General features: G+C 36.3%; 1 protein-coding gene across 3 annotated transcripts in view; it reads right to left on the bottom strand.

The window, feature by feature from the left end:
* Window positions 1–17,559, bottom strand: part of LOC145686248 (protein cereblon-like) — a 58,021-nt gene extending 40,462 nt beyond the window's left edge. Inside the window, exons 1-2 of one of the 3 annotated variants that reach the window (XM_081759359.1) lie at window positions 17,404–17,559; window positions 8,647–8,762 (exon numbers count right to left, since the gene is read on the bottom strand). In XM_081759359.1, coding sequence (XP_081615485.1) covers window positions 8,647–8,762; window positions 17,404–17,440 — 153 coding nt within the window. In that variant the 5' untranslated portion in view covers window positions 17,441–17,559. Of the gene's footprint in view, window positions 1–8,646; window positions 8,763–17,299 lie in introns of all 3 variants that reach the window. The other 2 variants (XM_081759357.1, XM_081759358.1) reach the window with 2 other exon arrangements.
* Window positions 17,560–21,680: the final 4,121 nt, after the last annotated feature.

The following is a 21,680-nucleotide window of genomic DNA, read 5'->3' on the forward strand; positions in this document are numbered from 1 at the left end:
ACGTTTATTGAGAGAATTAGCCATTTTTTTTTTAACAATATTATTAAGATTATAATACGTACAGAGTCTTATAGTTTTAACCAATACTAAAACTACTCTCAGATCACTGTGAAATTCTAAATATACCGAGTGAATTAACTCTCACTTTGGTTTGAGATAACAAAAGAACAAATTAATGTATGGATTATGATTATATTTGAAACGACGAACAGGATTTTACATTTAAAACAATCTGTAAAACCATATGCAACAATAAAATGTCGAGAACATTGCGGCTAGACTGTAGGAATTATCGATTTAAACTGTTCTTGGCGCGGTGAACAATGAGGGATACACAACGGAAGGGACCCGAAATACGTACTTAGTACCACATAAAAACGATCTAACCAATTTGGGGGACATGATCAATCCAACCTTGGAAAATTTATTTGTATTTTTGGCGCGGGTGGTGGGTGGCGAAGAAGGAGACTGTGTATGTGAGAATTCAAATGATATACCTAAATATTCATTTCAGCAAGAGAAATAAAGGAGACATGGACTGTCCTTAAAATTCAAATTCAATCGTATTTATTCAAAAACTGGGCGATTTTGAACATTCTGGGTAGAAGAGTATACACTTTTCAGCCTGGGAAAGTTCACAGGCGTATGTATGCTGCAGTCCAAAGAGTTACCGCCAAAATAGAGCACTTAAAATTAGAATTAAGCATCATCACACGTAAAATCAAACACCACGATTTGCTTTCAATACATGTTCGTATTCTTTTCCTTCAGGGAATCATACATGAAATTTATATAGCAAATGACGAGCTGAGGATTCAAATAACCTCAGCTAGCATCCATTTCTTGGTGATCCAGAACTAAGAGCCAGTAATGACGAGAGAACATGGACATTCGGCTTTCCCTGGAACTGACGAGCTTATCTGTATCTAGCGTCACAGGTGGAAGGGAGAGAAAAATAAAGAATGTGCCATAGCGTTTTGTAGATAATTATGATTTTGAAATAACGATATTTACATCATACAGTGCATAGGCAGGCTTCGATAAATATTTGTTACATGTATTGTTTTATTGCAGAAGTAATATTTACTATTTGATATTTGGTTGGTTGATTTGGAGTTTAATATCTCTTTCAGCACCTTGGTTACATGAGGCGTGGTTAACGCGGAATTAGAATATGAATACTTACCGGGAATCGAACCTGGATCTTATGCGTCCAAGTTGCGTACACTAACAACGTAGCCGCGAGGGAGTTCTGATATATAATATTTACAAAATACAAACTGATAAACAATAAGTAGTTATTGAATTAGAAATGCGTATGAAATAATTTATGTGCATCTATTTTCTATATGTTGGCCACTTTTCAGTGGAATCGATGGTGGCCAACATAGAGAGGTTTCACTGTTGTCAAACGAAAACAACTTTACTGCTTTTGTCGTTCCTAGATACAGTTTGGTTTTCAGCAATGGGAAATCCGCGAAAGGCTATTTGAACGTTAAGCATGTCTCATATAGCCTAGTTATTGAAAGAGATATTAAGTTTCGAACCAACCAGTCAAATAATACGCAGTAAATATTATTTATGTAATATAATATAAAAACATTACATGTAATAAATATGTATCTGAGTTTATTATTCGAATTGTAAGATTTTAAAGCTGTAGCTTCAACATGCTAATTACCTACAAACTGCGACGGTACATTCTATCCACATTGATCTAGTAGTATTGCACGTGGTCCTGAGTTCGATTCTCGGTTGAAGCACATTGATATTTGAACACATTATGATGGTTCGGATTTCATCTTAAACTGTAGGTCTACGTCTCATACACATCCTGGGCGCTGAAAAGAGACGCTGAATTTCCATAAATAAACACTGAACACCAGAGAAGCACAGAATCACTAGAACATAAAAAGTAGTATTGTCACCAGTACACAAACTGAAGGAGTTTGATTAGTACGAGTGATATTTTCTCGATTAATATTGAAACCTGAAGTTGTAGCATATTTCTACACTTTTAGTTTTAGTTGGGAAATTAGAATGGAGATCGAATATATTCTCTGAACGCTTGATTGGTTGCAGAAAAAAAAAAAAAAAAAAAAAAACTTCTCGCTTTTACCATTTTCAGTCTATCGTGATTACGAAAAACAGCTTCACACTACTCTTATCGTATGTTTTCTATGTAGATCAATATTGAAATCGGAAGTAATGGATTTCCATCATTTCCGGTGTTAGTAGCGTTAGGTAAGAGATTAAATGTATCCTTGGGACACTTAATCCACTGCATGAAACAGCTTCTTGCTGTCTATGACTGTCTTTGCTATTCAGTTATGAAAGTGAAAACGGAAGTGGTTGTAACGTTATGGCATTACAGGATTATTATTTGTATTCCTTAGGGAACTTTTCCTAACGTTTCTCAATTTTCGTTGTATTAAGTTATAGTATTTATGTTCGGAATGAAGTATTGAGCCAATTTGTTGTTAAAACTGTTAATATCAGAGTTGCCCCTATAAGGTTTATCTGCACGCAAGTTAGTATATGCACATTCAGAAAATAATTTTGGAAGCAGAATTCTTCGTTTCTATTTTTATAAATTTTTTCTTTAAAGATATAGAAGAAGGGGTAGGTTGATCATAACAAAGAAAAAAAGATTTTTTCCTGTCGTTAATGATATAAAAAGTTTTCAAATATCTGCATTTACGTAATATATTTACATATGCAAAAGGAAAATTAGAGAATAACACTGCAATTCTCCTAGTCAATGTAAAACGAAAAAAGATTGTGTTATTTGTTGTGGAAATGAGTAGGAAAATGCACGAGTAACAAAAGTCATTCTGCCATCGATCCTCAAGATCGAAATTCCGTTTAAGTGCAAAATTGCCTATCAATATTATTTACATCTGCTTTCTTTATATAGATTAATTAGTCTGATAGCCTGATAATTATATATTTCAAGTATGTCAGTTAAGATGGAATACATACGTACCCGGGTCTCATTCCGTCAGATATGTATATGTTATACGTGATGTATGTTATGTAAATTTTCATTACACTGTTTCGATCATATGCTGACGAGAAACTGCCGCAGGAACACGTATGGTAATTCTGACACTGCGCTTGTTTTAGCAAGAAATGTTATTTTTCTGTACTAGCTTAACAGGGTGTCCACACAATTAGGCTATTAAAAAAAATAATAAAAATAAAATGAAATAAAAAAAAACTGACTTTCCACGGCCACAGTTCCAGATTTCCCTGACCACTGAATAATTTTAAAAAAAGAAAGAAACCCCAGTCTCCACCTTCCCCATGGCTAGCCTTGTGCTCTCTCCACTTCTGTTTCTTTCTTTTTACAATTTTCTTTACTCCAAAAGAATGTAAATTTACAAACACATGCATTAGGCCGATATTACATTTACTATTTCATAAATTCAATAACTGAACTATGGACCTAAATTGATTTTTCCCTGACTTTCCCTCATCAATCTGCCATTCCCTGATACATCTTTACTTCCCTGACTTTCCAGAATGTGGACACCCTGTTTAATAACATCATTAGAAACAGTATAAAGATAAGATGATGATACAAACAGATGTACCATTCTTATCTGTATACCGATAGTTTGCACTTCTTGAACAGGAATATCTTGAAGCAGTTACCTTTCACGAGCCAGCAATCTTTAATATCAATTCGAGTTAAGCTGGTTTTGAGTTTAACGTCCCGTTCAGCAGCGAGGCTACATGAGACGTGGACCTACTGATTAAAGTGGAATCCGAACCACATGCGCTCCCGCTGGGAACCGAACCCAGTTCTCCCATGCCAAACGCTAACCGCTATGCCACGAAGGAGCTCTCTTTAATATCGAATAAGTATTTAATTCCTGAAATACCCGTCCTGCTTGTGTCAAGAATGTAAGTTCAAAACAGTAGTGTCTCCCTCAGGATTGATTTTGTTTAACCACTTTCGGTTTGAATATCACTCTATCAACGAACTAGAGATCTTGAGCAATTATTTGTAGGTTGCAAGCACAACGTATAATAAGAGGATTAATGGAGATGAATGAATCGAAGAAATAATACCGATTTTGTTTTCACTTTATCATGAACACCGAACGCAGAGATGCTACTCTCGTGAGAGATGTTTTCATTAGAGCCTACAGTGAACTGACTTCATCGATTACTTAATGCTAAAAGTTTTTAGTAACAATAACTAAACAAATATTGAAAAATATGGAAAGGAATTCCTTTAGAGACTTCTGAGTTACAGAATTCATCCTTTCTTCTACCATAGCGATTTCGCGGCCCATTTATCAATTTCTATTACTTTCAGCAGCACTGAAAAAGAATATATAAATTCAATTTTTTTCCCAGATAGTTAAAAATACCGAATAAAAATTATTTAGTTTCTTTGATGGACTAATTGAAGTCCGTTTTCAGCACCGAACTTTTTTTTTTTTTCCTTCTTTTCTTTTCCTTGCAACAGGTATCAAACAGAACGCCGTTCGTGCTGCTGCTTAGTAAACTTTTAGTTTTAAAAGTTGGCAACTACGCATGCGTGTACTTTTTTTTTCCCATAACGAACAACATAGACTGTTATTATGTATCTAAATAAATCAGAATACTCTGTTAACGAAGCTACGAAAAAATACAGATCCCGCCTTAATATAGAGACAGGCCTCTCACTGAGGCTATCTCGATCTCCCTTTACTTTTCGAGGTCAAATTATCTTTTTGATTTTGTAACGATAAAAATGGCTTGAGATACTAAAAATACTGTACAAAAATTATTTCGTAAACACTATACAAGCTGGTGTTTTATCAAGCAATTTGTCAATGCGATGTTTTGCACATTGATATAACTCAGAAAAACACAGAAACTGAAATCAATGAATATATTAGAGATGACACAATATAAAATCAAGCTAAGGAATTCTATCATTTTACTTACAGATTTCTGTAATTTATTAGTATTATTCGTACTGTCTCCTGGGGACTTGGTCACGGAAAATAAAAACAGGAAGAAGAAAACTAAAAATATCAAGGAGTAAAATAGAACGGACTTACCAAGAGAAGGGCTGTGTCGGAAAACACGTTGTCAAGGTACAACAGTTAAGCGTCAAATGTTGATGAAGTAAGCTGTAATATGGCAAATATGGCAGAGTTGATTTGTGTACTCTTTCGTTCTTTGGTGAAAGGTTCCCACTTCGTTCTATTATTTTCATTGTTATACCAATACTGTGAGAATTTTGTAATTACCGCTTCCCATTCATCACTCAAATATTCCCAAACATTCCCTATCCAAATTATTCCCGGTATTATTATTATTAATAATAATGAAGAAATCCCTTTCAAGTATGAATCTCTCTATTTGAATTCCGGCCCCAATAACATTATTGAACCTTCTACCTTGTATTGTATTTCTTTTAGATGTTTTGATACACTTGATACGGGATTTCCACTTTTGAATTCCCAATGTTTTTCTTGACAACGATCTTTAGATTTCTTTTGGTTTTGCCTATGCAACTCTCATGGCAAAGCAAGATTCTGAAAGAATAGGTATGAGGTACAGTATGCTATTAAAAACATGTGGGCGACGTACTTTTCTTGTACAAGGATACTTCACAACTAGATTTTTACTGGATTAATTGAATTGTATCCATAGTATTTTGAGATTTACAGTTGAGAAAGAAAAGAAAAGTAGATTTACCTATCTAGATCTCAATATAAGAAAATATAACAAAAGTTCATTACTAGTGTCTACCACAAGCCTACAGCCGGTACATAGTTCATAGATTATAAATATTCTCATTCTACACGTATCAAAACAAATATGGGGAAATATTTCTTTTTACGTGCCATTTGACTTACAGATGGGAATTGATCACTTAATAAAAGTAGTTAGTTTGAAAGGTACCCAGTCCCATTATTCACTGGTATAACCAGGTAAAAAGGGATGTACGTTCCGATAGACCTGAAACCGTCACGCAAGACAGAAAATGGGTGCGATTGCCTATTTTTCCCAAATTGACAACTGTATTGAATAAGATCTATACACAATACGGTTTACCATACAGCATTAAAATCTCTTAAAACCTTTAGAAAAAAAAAAATCACTATCCGAGTTATTACACGGATTCCCAATGAAATATCGAATATTAAAATGCAGTTATAAGAGTTACATAGGCAAAACCACAAGATATCTAATGGTCCGTGTCAAAAAGTGGAAAGCCCGGTGTCAGGTCTGTCGAAACATCTAAAAGAAACACAAGATAGAAGACTCAAAAATCTTACTGGGAGCCAGAAATGAAGTAGGGACTCGTAACTGAAAATTAATTTATTCATTAAAAAAAAAAAAAATAAATAATAAATAAATGATGAATGAGAAACGGCAGTTACAAAATTCTTATGGCACTGGCACAACAACGAAAATAATAGCACGAACTAGCAACCTTTCTCCAAACAATAAAAAAGTGCACAAATCTATTCCATCTTCTTTTCTTGTTTTTATTCACCATGACCAAGACTCCAGGGGAGAGTCGAAAGGTCGAAGTAGAAATAATATTCAGGAATTACAGAAATCTGTATATAGAATGATATATTAGAGATGTTTATGTTTAAGATTCAGCGATTACTCCCTTACCAAACAACTAGGTAGAATCCGCGGCAGAAAACCTGCAACATGAGGATATAAGTTTATTGTAAAACTACGCCTAACAGCACAGGGAATGAACATAACGTCTAAGTGGAACGAATCACTCCAGGATAAACCTCGGCCTCCCCCCCGTGCACACTTATTTTGGAGCAAAAGACTTCGCCATTTCACAATAAACTTATATGCTCATGTTGCAGGTTTTTTGCCGCGGATTGTACAAGATTCAGCGATTACTCCCTTACCAAACAACTAGGTACACCTTGCACAAATGATAGACAGAACAATTATTCGAAAAAGGTAATATCATACTGATAGAAACGTGTTCGAAACTTAAATTTTGATTAGAGTCACCTTAGCAAGAATTGGGATGATATTACTAATTGTTTCAATCAGAACTACGAGTCTCAATAATCCTAATTTCAGTACTACCATCCTCGCTGGTCTAGTGATTAGTGCGCGCGTCCTTGGCGCACGAGGTGGGACAACCTTAAAATATGAATACATTACAGTTATTCGGATTCCACCTTAAACTGTAGGTCCACGTCTCATAGGGCTTCGGTGCTGAAAGAAACGCTAAACTGTAATCCATCCACTTAAATTTAATTTTAATACATAAAACACTTCCGGACAGACAGATTCAGAGGATGGATGAAGAGGGTCTAGGTCAAAACCCCCACAGCCAAAACCCCCACACTCAAGAAATGTCAAAACACCCACACAAACGGTCATAACCCCCACACAAATGGACAAATCTCCCAAACGCACGAACGGTCAAAACCCCCACAGCCAAAACCCCCACACTCAAGAAATGTCAAAACGCCCACACAATCGGTCATAACCCCCACACAAATGGACAAATCTCCCAAACGCACGAACGGTCAAAACCCCCACAGCCAAAACCCCCACACTCAAGAAATGTCAAAACGCCCACACAATCGGTCATAACCCCCACACAAATGGACAAAACAGCCACACATAGCAACGGTCATAATCCCCACATAAATGGACAAAACTCCCACAAAATCGGACAAATCCCCCACACTCTGAAATGATCGTCACTTCAAGTCTTTGTTGCGGCTCTTTATGACGCCCAAGAAGAATAGTTGCAACATCAGTTTAAGTGGAATAAAAAATGTTATTAAAAAGTACAAGGGCAATACATGAGTATGCGGCTTTTGTCAATTTGTGTGGCAGTTGTGACTATTTCTGCATGTGGGAGTTTTGTCCATTTGTGTGGGGGTTTTGTCCATTTATGTGGGGATTGTGACCGTTGCTATGTGTGGCTGTTTTGTCCATTTGTGTGGGAGTTATGACCGTTGGAGGTTATGACCGTCTACCAGTGTGGGGGTTTTGGCTGTGGGGGTTATGACCGTTCGTGTATTTGGGAGATTTGTCCATTTGTGTGGGGGTTATGACCGATCGTGTGGGCGTTTTGACATTTCTTGAGTGTGGGGGTTTTGACCGTTCGTGCGTTTGGGAGATTTGTCCATTTGTGTGGGGGTTATGACCGTTTGTGTGGGCGTTTTGACATTTCTTGAGTGTGGGGGTTTTGACCGGTTCCCGATGAAGAAGCATTTTTTTACCTATGGGTTTGGAATTAGGCAACGACTCATTCGTACACATTTGCACTATGGTCGGTTCTTGAAAATAACTCTACAATTGTTGAAACCGGTATACTAAAACTAAATATTTCGAAGTTTTCTTTCTTAAAGAATAATAATAAAATAAGAATACCAAACTGTGAAAGAAACTACTCTGCTTTCCAATGTGTTGTGAGAAGAGAAATAAACGTCCACAGGACTAAAAACTTTTTTATGGTATTGAAATTATATTTCAATGCCTACAGTAGGTTCGCTTCACCAATTAATTTGTTTTCGTAAGTTGATTCTTTTCCCCTTTCCCTACATACACTGAAATTAAAAAAGAAGTAATACGTAAGTGAAAATACAATTTAAAATTCCAGAAAGAAAAGAAAAACAAACTATTCTATAAACTTACTGAATGCTTGATAGGCAAAGCAACATCAAAATTGAGTTCTTGCTCATTACCACTTGAAGCTAACTCAGGTGAGTTGTCCAATTCCTCTTCTTCACTTGCCTCATCGTCGGATAAATCTGAAATGATAATAAAAGAATGAGACGATGGAATATTATATATGTATATAATTGAATAAATACATTACCAAATCTACACATCTATGAATATATGAATACCAACTGGAAATAATTATTTTTAAAGAAGAAAAAAATGCAAGCAAATAAAATGGACAATCGACCAATAAACTGCATGTTCCTGACGCATGACCTGTATAGTTTCCATTGCTTCAGATTACTATTATTCGTATATAGTATGTAGCAAAAGGCAAAACACAACGATTGAATGCATAACACAAAAGTCTATTCATTGGATTTGCAAGGATTTGAACATTAATCTTCAATTTGACAAGCGGTTTCTCGCAAGCAATGTGAGGGCAACAGTTTTATTCAGTTTTAGCGCTTTCGATAAATCAATTGCCTAGTATGCGGGCTTTGAATGGCCGTCAATCTAGAGGCCAAACTTTTTGTTTTCTCATCGTACTTCAGAACCTGATGGCAAAGTGTAGTTTTCTATAAGGGAGCGAGACAGAAAGAAAAATAATGCACCCAGTTATATTAACAGAAGAAATTGTCTAGATATAGAAACTATTTTGAATTGGTTGTACACTAGTGGTGCTGCGCATTGTTGATGTGAACAATCCTTCCTCTTTTTCTCACTAATTTTAACCCCAAACTATAGGAGTAAGTCTTTAATCTCTAACAAATACACACTTCGATCTATAAAAATCTGAATGTTTTAAATAAATTTTATTATAAATACGATTCATTCCCTCATTATTGACTCATTAAAGAACCAAGCGTACAAATCATTAAGCTCCAGATTTATCTTCAACTACTGTCAGTCATCACTGATCATAAACAAACGAAACAAAGTTTTGAATGTGAAAAACCAGAACAATTTAATTCCGTAGCCATTGGTATTATTTGTACACCTTCATATTCACTTAAATTTTATGTTGTGTAACATTATAGTATACTTGTGCTAAGCGTTACAAATTTGTATTCAACTAATGTGAGGTACATGTCTGCATTTGGCAAACCTCTCAAGAATAGGAGCATTACTTGTACAGCTTCCATTAACACAGATTTATATAGTTGATTGCAGAAAACTTTTTTTTTTTTTTTTCACAAAAGTCATACAAGTCTTAAGCGGTCATGATCTGGTTTGTATATGCTCTTGGAAGACTAGCTCTTAATGCTTCTCGTTTGATCCCGTTTACTGAACGTTAATAAGGACTTCAGAAGCAATTTCATCCTAAAGTAATTAGGTATCTCCATGGGGTTTTAGAATATCATGGGGTCTGGCAAGATTCGACTCCAAAAGCTTTCGAAAATATATCTTTTCATTTTCAAAGAGTACTACAAATATGTATTTACCCAATTCCAGTCAGTACGCGTAATGGCTAGAGAGACATTGTGAAATAAAAGCATATTAGATGTTAGAATTTCAGAAACAATTATTGACATCCAACAAAAATTAAATATGAGGGTACTCCTATGGCTTAAGTCAGTACCTCAATACAACGTATATCGAACGACTAATACAGTTTTAAGTTTTCTCGGGTAGTTTAAAGAGTACAATGAACCGTGTAAAACAGTGAAAATTTCATGTCAATATCTAATATAGCAACCGAGATATAAGAATTACAATTTTTTATATCTTGGGTCTTTGCTATGAGGAGAAATTACAGAAAACTAATGTATCTACCTTAATTGTGAAACTGAAATGAAATGAAATCTTTGCGTTTTACGCCCCACGGATATGCCGGTTAAGCTAAAGGAAACGGTGATGATGAGAAATAAACGAAATGGTGGAATGAAGGAAGTGGAAGGAAACGGGAGAATCCCAGTAAATCCACGCACACGATGCTTGTCCACCCCAAAGTTCACTTGGCGCGAGCTGGGATAGAACTAGGGACCCCACACACCAGAGGTGACCATTCTACCAAAGTTAGCGCGGCCTACCTTCACGGTGCATCTGGTGGGAATTCTACAGGTCATTATGGTCGTACCCCTGTTTGTTAAGTGAGTACTCCAGCATAAGTAACACAAAATACTACTACGGATTTAAATTTCTTTCGGGCTGCTTGAACAGCACACAGACCTATGTTAAACAGAGAAAACTCCATGTCAATATCTAATATAATAAACGATATATTAGAAATTATATTTTTGATGACGTCATAAATACAGAAACCCTTTTAGATTTGGACTTTTGGGTCTATGCTATAAGAAGAAATTTCAGAAAACCAATAAATGTACTGTACCTTAATTGAGAGTCTGGTGAGAATTCTCCAGTTAACGTTTTGGATTATAACTGTTCTTGGAAATGTTGTTTGGCTTTAGTAACTAATTTATCAAAATTGTACCATCTAGTACGCAACTCCTACATACCTATGGTGTCGCTCTTTTATTTCTTCATATTTAGGCAACCGTTAGGAATACCCACTTGCGGTTTCCGATAAATACATACCTGTAACGTTCTTCACAACTCTGTAAAGACACATTTTGGAAATTTTTAACAATAGGAGTATTGCGTACCCCATGAAATTCCCAAACCCCATAGGAATGTGTCTTTGTTTTGGATTGAAACAACTTTTGATGCTGTTGTTAAGACTCAATAATCAATTTTTCGAGAGTACCATTATATATGGAAACCCCACACCCTTATGGTGTCGCTCTTTATTTTCCCATAGTTCGGTAACCTTGAGGGGTATCAAGTTGCAGTTTTCGGTAAACAGGATATGTAACGTTCTTTATAACATTTTAGAGCCATATATTTCAAAATATTGAAAAATGCAGAAATTAAGTACTCCTGAACCCCATTGGGGTATCCACCTATTTTTGGGTAGTAATACGTTTTGACTTGTTAGGCATCAATATCGAAATTTATTCTTCTTCTACCAGAAAGCCAAAAGTCCATCCCGAGCTCCTTTTCATTTCTGAGATATTGTATTTTGCGTGCATCCTGATTTTCTCATGATTTGCTACATGCCATATTAAAAATATAGCCACCATGCGTATACGGAATGGAATCCGATATTTCTAGCCATATCAATATGTTTACGAAACATGTATCAATATATGTGTAAATTATCAAAATCTTCAAAAACGGTTATCTTCTAAATTATTTAATTTTACCATAAAATTGCAATTACTAGACTCTCAACCTGCACTTTATTTCACCATAAAATATTCATTCTGTGTTACACTATATACAACCTGCACCAAGGTTTCTCCCAGAGGAACGTCTTGCACTACCAAGAAATCTAATTTTCACTATATTACAGTAGCGTTTTCACATAAGTATTTTTATTTAGTGTTCCGAAAACAGATATGGGTGAACTTTACAATGCCCGCTCCAGTTGGTATCCTTACGCTTATACGAGAAATTACACACGATTAATTTTAACAAAATGGATCCAGACTTCCCTAACCCTAAATAACTAGATCCAACGATATTCTACTATATTCTTTTAAAGTGGTTATACTTATCGATGTATAGCTGCAGCGAGTATTGTAAAGTTTACCCAGACATGTCTTTCCTTATAAGCAATATAAATTATCCAAAGTCTAATATGCACAGAAGTGAGCTTAAGTATGTTCCAACTAAAACATTTGCTTTACAAATCTGACGGTTAACTACCGCAAATTGCGCCCACAAAATATAAAATTTACGGAGAAATGAACGTAATCAGACGAGATGTCAACACATGAATTCGTGTATTGATGCGATATTAGATAAAAGAGGCAATAAGACCATAATATGAAGTGTTTTAAATTTCGTCATATTAACTACCTAGGAAGTATATGCTTCACTAATAGAGAGAAATACAGAAGTATAGAGCGGAAACTAATAAGAGGGAAGTTGCATCTGAACCAGGTGTGCTGAAACGGTCCAAAACTTTGGGTGCTATCCCATTTTATGCAGGAATAAATTTGTAAAATCCACGGAAGAAATATGTTACTTGATTTCAAAATAGGATTGTACAAGTAATCAAAATATATCGGAATCTTACCTCTTACAAATGTAATAAGGTAAATATACGAAATGTGAAGTGTGCTTTTTACCACATAGTACTCCATCAGAAAGATATAATGAAAATCTTTGTAAGTTTTACGTCCCATATTTATGCCGGTTAGGCTAAAGGATACGGTGATAATGAGAAATGAATGAAATGCCGGAATGAAGAAAGTAGGAGGAAACGGAAGAACCCCGAGAAAACCCAACAGTACAGTGCTTCTCCGCCACAAAATATATAATGAAGTGAATTATTATTTTAAGGCCGTGTACAAAGTGATCACAGAAGTGTCGAAAAGATGTACCGAACACAAGACGTGTTTTATGTCATACAAAGTGTTTTTCTAATCCTCGTTTATAGTTAACCCCTATCGCTGACGCACCTGCTCCCTAGGGACGCACTCCTTCGATAACGCTTGGGCCCCCTGCTGCGCTCCTTCTCTGACTCGATTCGATAGTATTTGTGCTTTTTAAGTGGACACCTAGCATAAATTCATTTGTGTTTTTAAGCTTTTTATTCGTCTTATGTACTGGCTTTTATGCCATATGTGCACACGCTGTAGTTATTGACTCAGCCTTCTTAAAGTCAATCTGCATCTATTAATGCAACTCCTCTCTTAAGAGGCATTAAGAGTGCACTTCTTGCTAAGAGAAGTTCATATTTCAAGAATATAAGTATCTCATTGTGTGGCAACTTAGTGTAGAAAGAATGCACTGGGTTTCTGCAAATAAATTGAAATTGAATGCAGATAAAGTGTGTCTACTACCACCTCACAGAACATCACACCAACTACCACTTATAACAATGAATCATGAAATATGTATATTTACTAATACCGTAAAACTTTAAGTGTATCTAGATCATAAATTTTCTTGGCAAGAACACGTACGCAAATTAAGCAAAAAGTGGTAAGAATACACTTTGTGCAGAACATTCACAGGAACCGATACAATTTATCTACTTTGTATCACACAACATCTGCAGGGTTAAGTGCTCTATCGCCGGACCAATTTTAGGAAAATTACCGGGTGAATAGGACAATTTATTTCAGTTTGTGAGGAAGAATGAGCGAAAGTCAGGTAAGGGGAATAGTAAAAGTTAAGAAAGTGGTTGTATTTGTTGTAAGCGACACTGTATGTGGAGGCAGATAAACTATTCGCGGAGAGGTACACTTGTTTTACTATGTGGAAGCCATAGATTGCAAAATGTACAGAAAAATGTGGCCAAGTCTTTAATTTCCCCTTTCATGTCGAGAACAGAACCCAACCCCTGCGGGGCTTCTAACCCGTTCCTACTACTACTACAACTATTATTACTACTACTACTCCCACTTATATATTTCTACTATAGATCCGTATAGTAATACTGCACGCCTACTTTAACGTAATCTAACGTAGCTTAATGTAATCCAACCAAATATAACGGAATGCAGTTCATTTTCGTACTTCTTTCGATTTTCAAATTGGTCCGGCGATACAGCACTAATGTCCATCTGCATACGGAAAATCACATATCTATATGGGAGTAAAACTGTATAATACGCTACCTGGGTATATAAAAAACTCATAAAAAAAAGTTTGTCAACCCAGTGCGCAAACTGTTATTAAATAACACATTTTATACAATAGATGAATATATAAGTACAGTGTAACTTCGAAAAATAATTAAACTTCTACTGTATATATATCAGCAATTAAAACAGTAATTAAGTCCGTATATGAAGACACACATATTTGGTCTAGGAATTAATTCGTGCGGGTGGACAAGAGATGGCGCAACGAACGGAGCGTCCCACAGTTCCGTGTATCCACACATGTGTTGCAAACCCCTGTCATCGCGTATCGTTCGTAGTATAGGGCAGTGGATTAAAGCGTCAACAACACCAATTTGTAGTTACGTGAACATGGCGCAATTTGTGCCTGATAAAGTGTTTTTGCGGGGTGTCCTGCTGCATTACTTTAACATGCAGAAAAGTGCGACTGAAAGTCATCGTATTTTGGTGGAAGTGTATGGTGACCATGCTCTAGCTGAGCGAACGTGTCAGAAGTGGTTTGCATGGTTTAGAAGTGGTGATTTCGGCTTGGCAGACCAAGAGCGAGCTGGAGAGCCAAAAAAATTTCAAGACGAAGAATTGACAGCATTGCTCGAGCAGGATTCGTGTCAAACGCAGGAACAACTTGCAGCAGCATTAGGCGTTGATCAAACAACAGTCTCCAAACGCTTGAAAGCCATGGGAATGATTCAAAAGATGTCACATTGGGTTCCACATGAATTGAAAGACAGAGACGTTGAAAGACGAAAAACCATTTGCGAATTGCTGCTTCAACGACAGAGCAGAAAGGGGTTTCTGCATCGAATTATTACGGGTGATGAGAAGTGGATCCATTACGAGAACCCTAAACGAAAATAGGCCTGGGTGAAACCAGGTGAACCAGGTCCATCACAACCAAAACGAGATATTCACTGTGCAAAGGTTATGCTGTGCATATGGTGGGATATGAAAGGTGTGGTGTACTATGAGCTGCTGCAACCGGGTGAAACTATGAATGGAGAACGTTATCGACGACAATTAATGCGTTTGAAGCAAGCTCTGGCCAGAACACGACCAGAATGGGAGAACAGACATGATAAACTTATTGTTCAACATGATAACGCTCGCCCACATGTCGCAAAACCGGTCAAAACCTATTTAGAAAATGTCGGATGGGAAGTTTTACCCCACCCGCCGTATTCACCAGACGTTGCTCCTTCGGACTACTACTTGTTCGATTGCATGAACAACGATTTGATTGGACAGCGGTTTACTTCTTCAGAAGATATCGAAACATGGGTCTCTGACTGGATCGCTTCCAATGATGAGGACTTCTTTCGCCACGGAATCCGTACATTGCCTGACAGATGGGCGAAAGTGGTGGCTAGCGATGAACAATATTTTTCTTAAGGTATGTATGTATTTTGTGTTTGTACTACAGCTTCAATGTGTGCGTACCAACCGCACGAATTAATTCCTAGACCAAATACAAATATATATATTGTAGAATTCGTTTAGCCTATATATTCACAAGTTGTTAAAAACAAGAGAATGATGAGTTCTATACCATTTGTACAAACGTGCAATGTACTATGGTCTATAGGATGATTAATAAATCTAATCTAATCTGACCTAGTATTTTCGTACACGTTTTGTAATTTTTTTGGGGGTTAAGTTCCAAAGTTGGACGTCCGTTTCCAGGAAAATTTTGAAAATTTACAGGAAAGATATGGATAATTTGATCGTTTGTGTGCTTGATAATATATAAGGATCTCTAAAAATCTGTTCGTTTGTTATATATAAGCAGTTATAAACAATGGACTATTCGGCGAGCGGAGGGAACTACATCGCGCAAGGTAACCGAATAGTTGTATTGTGGGAAAGTAACGAGCATTTACATTATCGACACAGCGGCTAATATACAGAAACGCTGCACGGAATGTGAACAGTTTCAAAATTTGGAAAGCAATACGGCAAGGTTCTAGATTGCTGGTCCCCTTTCCCATTGAGCAATAATAAAGACAGAAAACAACGTGCCCTGCGGGGCTCCAACCCGCCATCACTCACCAACGCTCGCTCGGCTATACTGTGTCAATTAAATAGTAAATTTTGGTATTAAAAAAAAAAAGAACGAACCTAGCTACTAACCGATATAGGGTATGTCTGTTCTAGATTCTAGCCTAACCTTTCTCCCACCTCGCGATGTGACGAAAGGAAGCCTAAAGTCAGTTAAGAACGTACAAATTGAAAAATTTTAATAGCTTTTATTAAGATTTTGGTAGAAAACTATTGGACGTTCAACTTCGGAATGCCTTTTTTTGATATTCCAGGAACAGTAATTGTTAAGGTCAGCTCCGTATTTACATAATACTGTACTAGATATTGTCCATAGTGCTGACTGAAAACATAGAAAGTTACGAATCTAAATAGTATGTAGTATGCAACACTTAAGTGGGAAAGCAGGGTACTAATTTCGCGCAATAATACAATCAAGATGAATGGTATCTAATGAAAAGTACTGTAAAGGAACCATAAAAACAATGAACATTTGTGATTAACAGGAGTGAACAACGAAAATTAGAGTAATTGTATATGTTATATTAAAATAACAACAAATACACAGTAATACAACGATGAAAACAGGTTCATGTGGATCTTATCCAGGGCTGCCATCTGCGGAAGATCAGCCATATATCAGATTGTCAACATTGCACATTAAACTCTATACACCGCTAGTTATCCTATTGACTCATTTTCATACTACCCTGTAAATGTGTCTGAACCTGTCACTCAAACTGTGTTGTCACCACTTTCCCCTACTGCCAAATTAGTTCAAATATGCCAAACAACACTTTACCACATGATTCTTACTCAAAGAAATAGTAAATTACAATAATAACAAAGCTTTCTAACTTCGTGGTCTCTGTAAACATGCCTTAAACATTAGCTCCGTTTGGTTGTAAAATAAAGTGATAAGTAGTGCATTCTAACTTAATCCGTACTTCTAACTCGCTGTAAAAATCTGGCCATTTTTGCTGTGACGTTACTCCAAAATGTCCCCATCTTCGTTGTTTTAATGGTACGAAAGCTTCAACAGATCAAATACCTGAATCCGAATTCAGCACTCCCACTTCATCCTCCATTTTTGTTTTGGTTGCAATCTGCTTCGCGCAGGGTCAATAGAAAGAAAATAACGCGTATTTACTCTCTTGCACCCACAAATATTTAATAAAGTCACTACTAGATGGCAGGAAGATGCCAATTTACGTTAGCGGAAATACTGGAATTACAGATCTCTCGCATCGGCAGCACCAGGGAACACGTTCCATACCGGTTTGCGTGACGCAACTAAAAATATGTGTGGTACTGTTGTTAACGATAGTAATTGATGTTACATTTACAATTGATTGTTCCAACTTTTGAGTTGCGATCAGCAAAGTATGCGTGGACATGTACGGTTATGTTCGTCAGGACTATGGTCACCTGTATCCAGGTGGGGAAGGGGGCGATCGCTTCCCCCAGAAGAGGAAACTCTTATTTTTTATATAAGTAAAATCCATCCCAGAGTTTGGAGCTCTAAGTAGCAGTATTACAACCCCCCTCCCCAGAAGTCCGTCCTGGATCCGCCCCTGCCTGTATCCAGCGGAGACTTCAATTTCCTCCTGGGTGAATTTGAACAGTGGTGAAACTAAGGTAACGGCACCAGTAATTGACCATGTACCAGTAATTGACCGTTTCATGGAAAAACCAAGAAAATAGGGTGGCTAAAAGCCCTGTAGTTGCAAACTCGGTGCGAAACTGGGGGGCGCGGTGGCTCAGTGGTAGAGCGTTCACCTCCGGTGCTTGGGGTCCCTGGTTCGATCCCAGCTCGCGCCAAGTGAACTTTGTGGTGGACTAACACCGTGCTCGTGGGTTTTCTCGGGGTTCTTCCGTTTCCTCCCACTTTCTTCATTCCACCATTCCATTCATTACTCATCATCACCGTCTCCTTTAGCCTAACCGACATAAGTGTGGGACGTAAAACTCAAAGATTTCATTTCGGTGCGAAACTACGCTTCTGACCTGTGTGGAGAAAGTTGAACACACGCATTGCATTATGAGATGTTGATGGCGAAAAGTTTTTACAAGCTGAGCGCATTCATGTGATTCTCGTAGTTTTCTTAGGTATTTTGGTAAGCACACTGTGAATATATATCTAATCAAAAACTGCTAGTAACTTAGCTTTTCATTTTTATTTGTAAGGAGACAAAATATAAAGGTGTTAGTAATTAAAAGAAACATAATATTTATTTTCATAGTGCAAATTACGAGTCACAGGGGGGGGGAGCAATTGCTGAATCACACATTTTCAGATTTCCAGTAGTTGACCATGGGTGGTCAATTACTAATTCAGGTTTAATTATTTTGTGATCATGCAATATTGTTATTGCTTCTAGTATAAGGTACTAAGAACACTATACTAAATTCTTAGCTCGCAATCACAAGATAATCCGGTAGTTGAGCATGTGGTCAATTACTAACGCTATGTGTGGTCAACTTCTAAACCTTCTTATTCCTCTTCATTTCAAATAAAATGATAAGGTAAGTAAGAATAATTAGTTGTGATTCGAATTACCTCTTAATACGTAAATATTGAACATCATTAACTAACGACATAATAAATAAACCAGTTAAATCCATCTTGTAAATATTATAATTTACTCTAGTAGTGTAACGTTATAATTAGATACTCTTTTGTGTCATAGTATTCCATTGTATTTTGATCTCGTCTAATCAGTCTATTTCATTTTCAGCCCAGCTTCCAAATGGTTAAAACACATTTTTCTGCTGCGTACGGTTCAAATAATGTATTATGATAATAAACCAAGTCTTTAATTTTAAAACTTTTCTGTTATCTTGATGTTCAGAAACATATAGGGCCTAATGTATTTCAATGTTTGTCGAATAAAATGTTTCGTTCATTGTCATCAGGGATATATCCTTTCCGGTTTAGCTAACTGTTTAAAATTACTGAAAAGAATTTTTCAAGTACTGTTTTAACTTAAGAGATTATGGTATAGTACAAGCAAGTATTGTGCATTTTTTTTTTGAAATTATATTGTTAATAACGCATGGTGAAAAAGATTGCACAAAGTTTGCAACAGTGCAGACCCTGCCAACAGGGGGCCATGATATGAGCTATGATGGATACATATGGCGAGTGGTAGTGAGAAAGTGAATTTAATGAACATATTATAAGTTAAATAAGAGTTAGTGGTGCAATTTCATCACTTGTGCAGAAAAACTGAACAGTTTGGTGAGATCTGTCCACATTTCTTGCAAATGTGGTACTTTTAATCGACTTATGCTTGTTAGTTGTTATATTTAGGTGTTGTTATAAGTTAGGCCTAATTTTATTGATATCAATTTCTAAGCATATGAACAATTGTTCTTCTTCATTAGAATTTCTTGCAAACACAAATGGCACCTCGCCATCACCGATACAGATAAATACATGTAATAATTCTAACTCTCCTGAAATCATGGATATTTCTAACGAGGTTGAAATCTCCAATAATGACACACAACCTCAGCAGGATTCGGAAACGGTACTTATAGATAACGTAAATAAAGGTAATTCTAAGGACATTCCACTATATACAAAACATCAAGATTATGAGGTTAATCTCTATGGTAATCATCACTCTGCACCGTTCTTTGTATTTCTGAAAGGTAACAACATGGAAATAGGAAAAAAGCATATTATGACAATAAGCAGGAAACTTTACTTAGCAGAAATTTCTGGTATCACTAAAATACAACCAATAGGTAGAAACCTCCTCAAAATCTCATTTAACACAGCTATTGAGGCAAATCAATTTTTAACAAATCCTATTCATAAAATGCAAGATTGGTCATCATTCATACCTAATCACGCCTTGTATTCCACGGGCGTAATCAAAGATGTGGAGATAGACATATCTACAGAAGATTTATTGCAAGATCTTGACTCTGAAATACCGATAACATCGGCGAGACGAATTCTTCGTAAAGGGGAAAATGACACAAGAATTCCTACTAAAACAATTATACTCACTTTCAATTCTAGACAGTTACCAGCAGAAGTCAATCTTTATTTTCTCAAACTTCCAGTAGAGCCATATATACCGGCAATCAGACAATGCCTAGGCTGTTTAAAATATGGTCATACGATACGTTCGTGTAAAGCTAGGATCCAATTATGCATAAATTGTGGCCAAAATCATACATCGAATGAATGCACCAACTCCCTACAATGTTACCATTGTAAATCGAATCATAAAGCAAATTTTGATCAATGTCCGGAACGACTCCGACAGAAAAGAATTGTACAATTAATGGCTAATTTACATATATCTTTTAATGAAGCAAGTACCTTAACAACTCTTCCAAAACAAACTCATACTTCTACAAGTGTCATATCATCTCATACACTTTATAGTGAAATGCTAAGACAATCTGTTGTTGGCAATGTATCTTCATCGCCTAACAAAGGAATTACAAATCATTCATCTGCTTCTTCTACCGGCTCCGAAAATCATATTCATCCAAATTTTGACCCCTCCTCTAGTACTTCAGCACCGCCGGAAAAAAGACGGAAAGGCACTAATAATGAACAATTTCCGCATTCTCAATCTAATTTAAACAGTAAAAGAAGTCACTTGCTCCCTGCAACGGTGCCTTCTACCTCTAATCTTCCATCTTACCATTTTCCACCCTTGAAGCATAATTCATCAAAATTTATATCTGATAACAAAAGTTCCTTTCGCATAAAAGGTAAAACACCTTTTCGCAATCTGCACGTACAAACTAGTCCGACTGAAGCAGTACACTCTGTTGACAATAACATTGTCGGTATTAATACTTCGGAATCTTCATCTGGCACAATTAACAAACGTCAAAATCATAGCACTCTTACTGAAACGGAACAACGTGCTCAGTTAGAGAATCGGGAATTATCTCGTCTTAATGACATTCTCAATAATCAAATAAAAGCTATAAAACAACTTCTAACCACAGCCTCTCTTAGTTTTACTAATGAAAAATATCCTAAAATATTGGATAATTTAATACAACAAGTTACTAGTATACTCAACACTAAATAATTTCTTAATGGCTTTTCAATATTTTGAAAATCTATTACTTCTTCAATGGAATATGCAAAGTGCAAAAGGAAAGGGTTATGCATTGAATCATCTCATAAATTTATTTTACCCACATTTATTAATGTTACACGAGACCTGGTCTAAACCTCATTTTATGCCACGTATTAAAAACTACCGGATCATTGAACAGCTTCGTGAAGATGGGTATGGAGGTATTGCCATAGGTATCCGTCATGATATACCCTATACTGAACTTCCA

The sequence above is a fragment of the Thermobia domestica genome, chromosome 5 (assembly GCF_964235325.1).
Source record: "Thermobia domestica chromosome 5, izTheDome1.hap1.1, whole genome shotgun sequence".
Classification (NCBI taxonomy): Eukaryota; Metazoa; Arthropoda; class Insecta; order Zygentoma; family Lepismatidae; genus Thermobia; species Thermobia domestica.